Source organism: Brassica oleracea, chromosome C9, assembly GCF_000695525.1.
Source record: "Brassica oleracea var. oleracea cultivar TO1000 chromosome C9, BOL, whole genome shotgun sequence".
Lineage (NCBI taxonomy): Eukaryota > Viridiplantae > Streptophyta > Magnoliopsida > Brassicales > Brassicaceae > Brassica > Brassica oleracea.
Genome location: NC_027756.1, coordinates 3,610,516 through 3,611,563, shown reverse-complemented (window position 1 = coordinate 3,611,563; position 1,048 = coordinate 3,610,516). Strand labels below are relative to the sequence as shown.

At 28.4% G+C, this 1,048-nt stretch overlaps 1 protein-coding gene across 1 annotated transcript in view; it reads right to left on the bottom strand.

The window, feature by feature from the left end:
• The window catches only part of LOC106313773 (dehydration-responsive protein RD22-like), a 4,408-nt gene extending 3,598 nt beyond the window's left edge, over positions 1-810 (bottom strand). Inside the window, exon 1 of the mRNA XM_013751683.1 lies at positions 622-810. Within this exon, the coding sequence (XP_013607137.1) occupies positions 622-760 (139 nt within the window). The 5' untranslated portion in view covers positions 761-810. The remainder of the gene's footprint in view (positions 1-621) is intronic.
• Positions 811-1,048: the final 238 nt, after the last annotated feature.

The following is a 1,048-nucleotide window of genomic DNA, read 5'->3' as shown; positions in this document are numbered from 1 at the left end:
CTGAAACTATTAATCACACAATGAAAAGTTTGTTATCAGTAATTTATTTATTTTTCTATAAAAGATACAAATGATCAAAAAACTATATGAGTAGAAATCATCATTTAATAGACATTAATATTAAAAATATACTAAAATATATTATCTATGTTAGTATCATTTAAATTTAATTACATATCCTATCAAATATAAAAAAAAAAAAATTGGATTAATAAAATTGATTTATATGTTCGCACCAATTTAATTATATATTTAATAGTTACTGACTTTTAATTATTTAATATATATTTATTATTTCATAATATGTAAAAATATTTAATACATAAAATAATTTTTATATATAATGTTGTTCCCGCGCAAGGCGCAGATCTTAACCTAGTTCATATTAAAAAAAAAAACTTTTTTACACATGATGTAGTCTTTTATCTAGTTGTTTAAAATCGTTTACAACTTAAGAACATAATTACAATTCCCTTTTTTTGTATCTGCCTTAAATATTAAAATAGAAAAACCGATACAAACTAGAGAAAATAGAAGAGGGTCCTTAAATATTTAGGAATAGTGGTGAAAGACTAGAAATAAATAAATAAACAATATTGGTGAAGTAAAATAAATTTTAACCTGGCGTAAAGAGATGGCGGAGAGAATTTGGAATGGGAGTGTTTGGTAAAGCTGTGTTCCAGTAACGCTCCGGTGAGAAGTCAGCCGCAATCGCCGTGACTGAAACAAGAAGACAGATCAATGGAAGACAAGCCGCCATTTCTGTAGGAGTTAGAATATATAAATGGGGGTTTAGATGAACTTGAGGAGAAGAAGTGGGAGTGTACGTAGAATTTATAGTAAAAGGGTTTTAGTAGAAAGTTCTGAGGTTGAATTTATTAGTATGGATATAGACGGTTAACACTTACCAGTCTATTAGGGCCGATTAATTATACCTAATTATACCACACTACTCCCTAACTACCACTGGCCTTCTACTCCTTAAATGCTCTTTTTGTCCATGTGTTTTTAATTTCACCTGTTCTTTTTCGGTGTGTTACGTAAGACG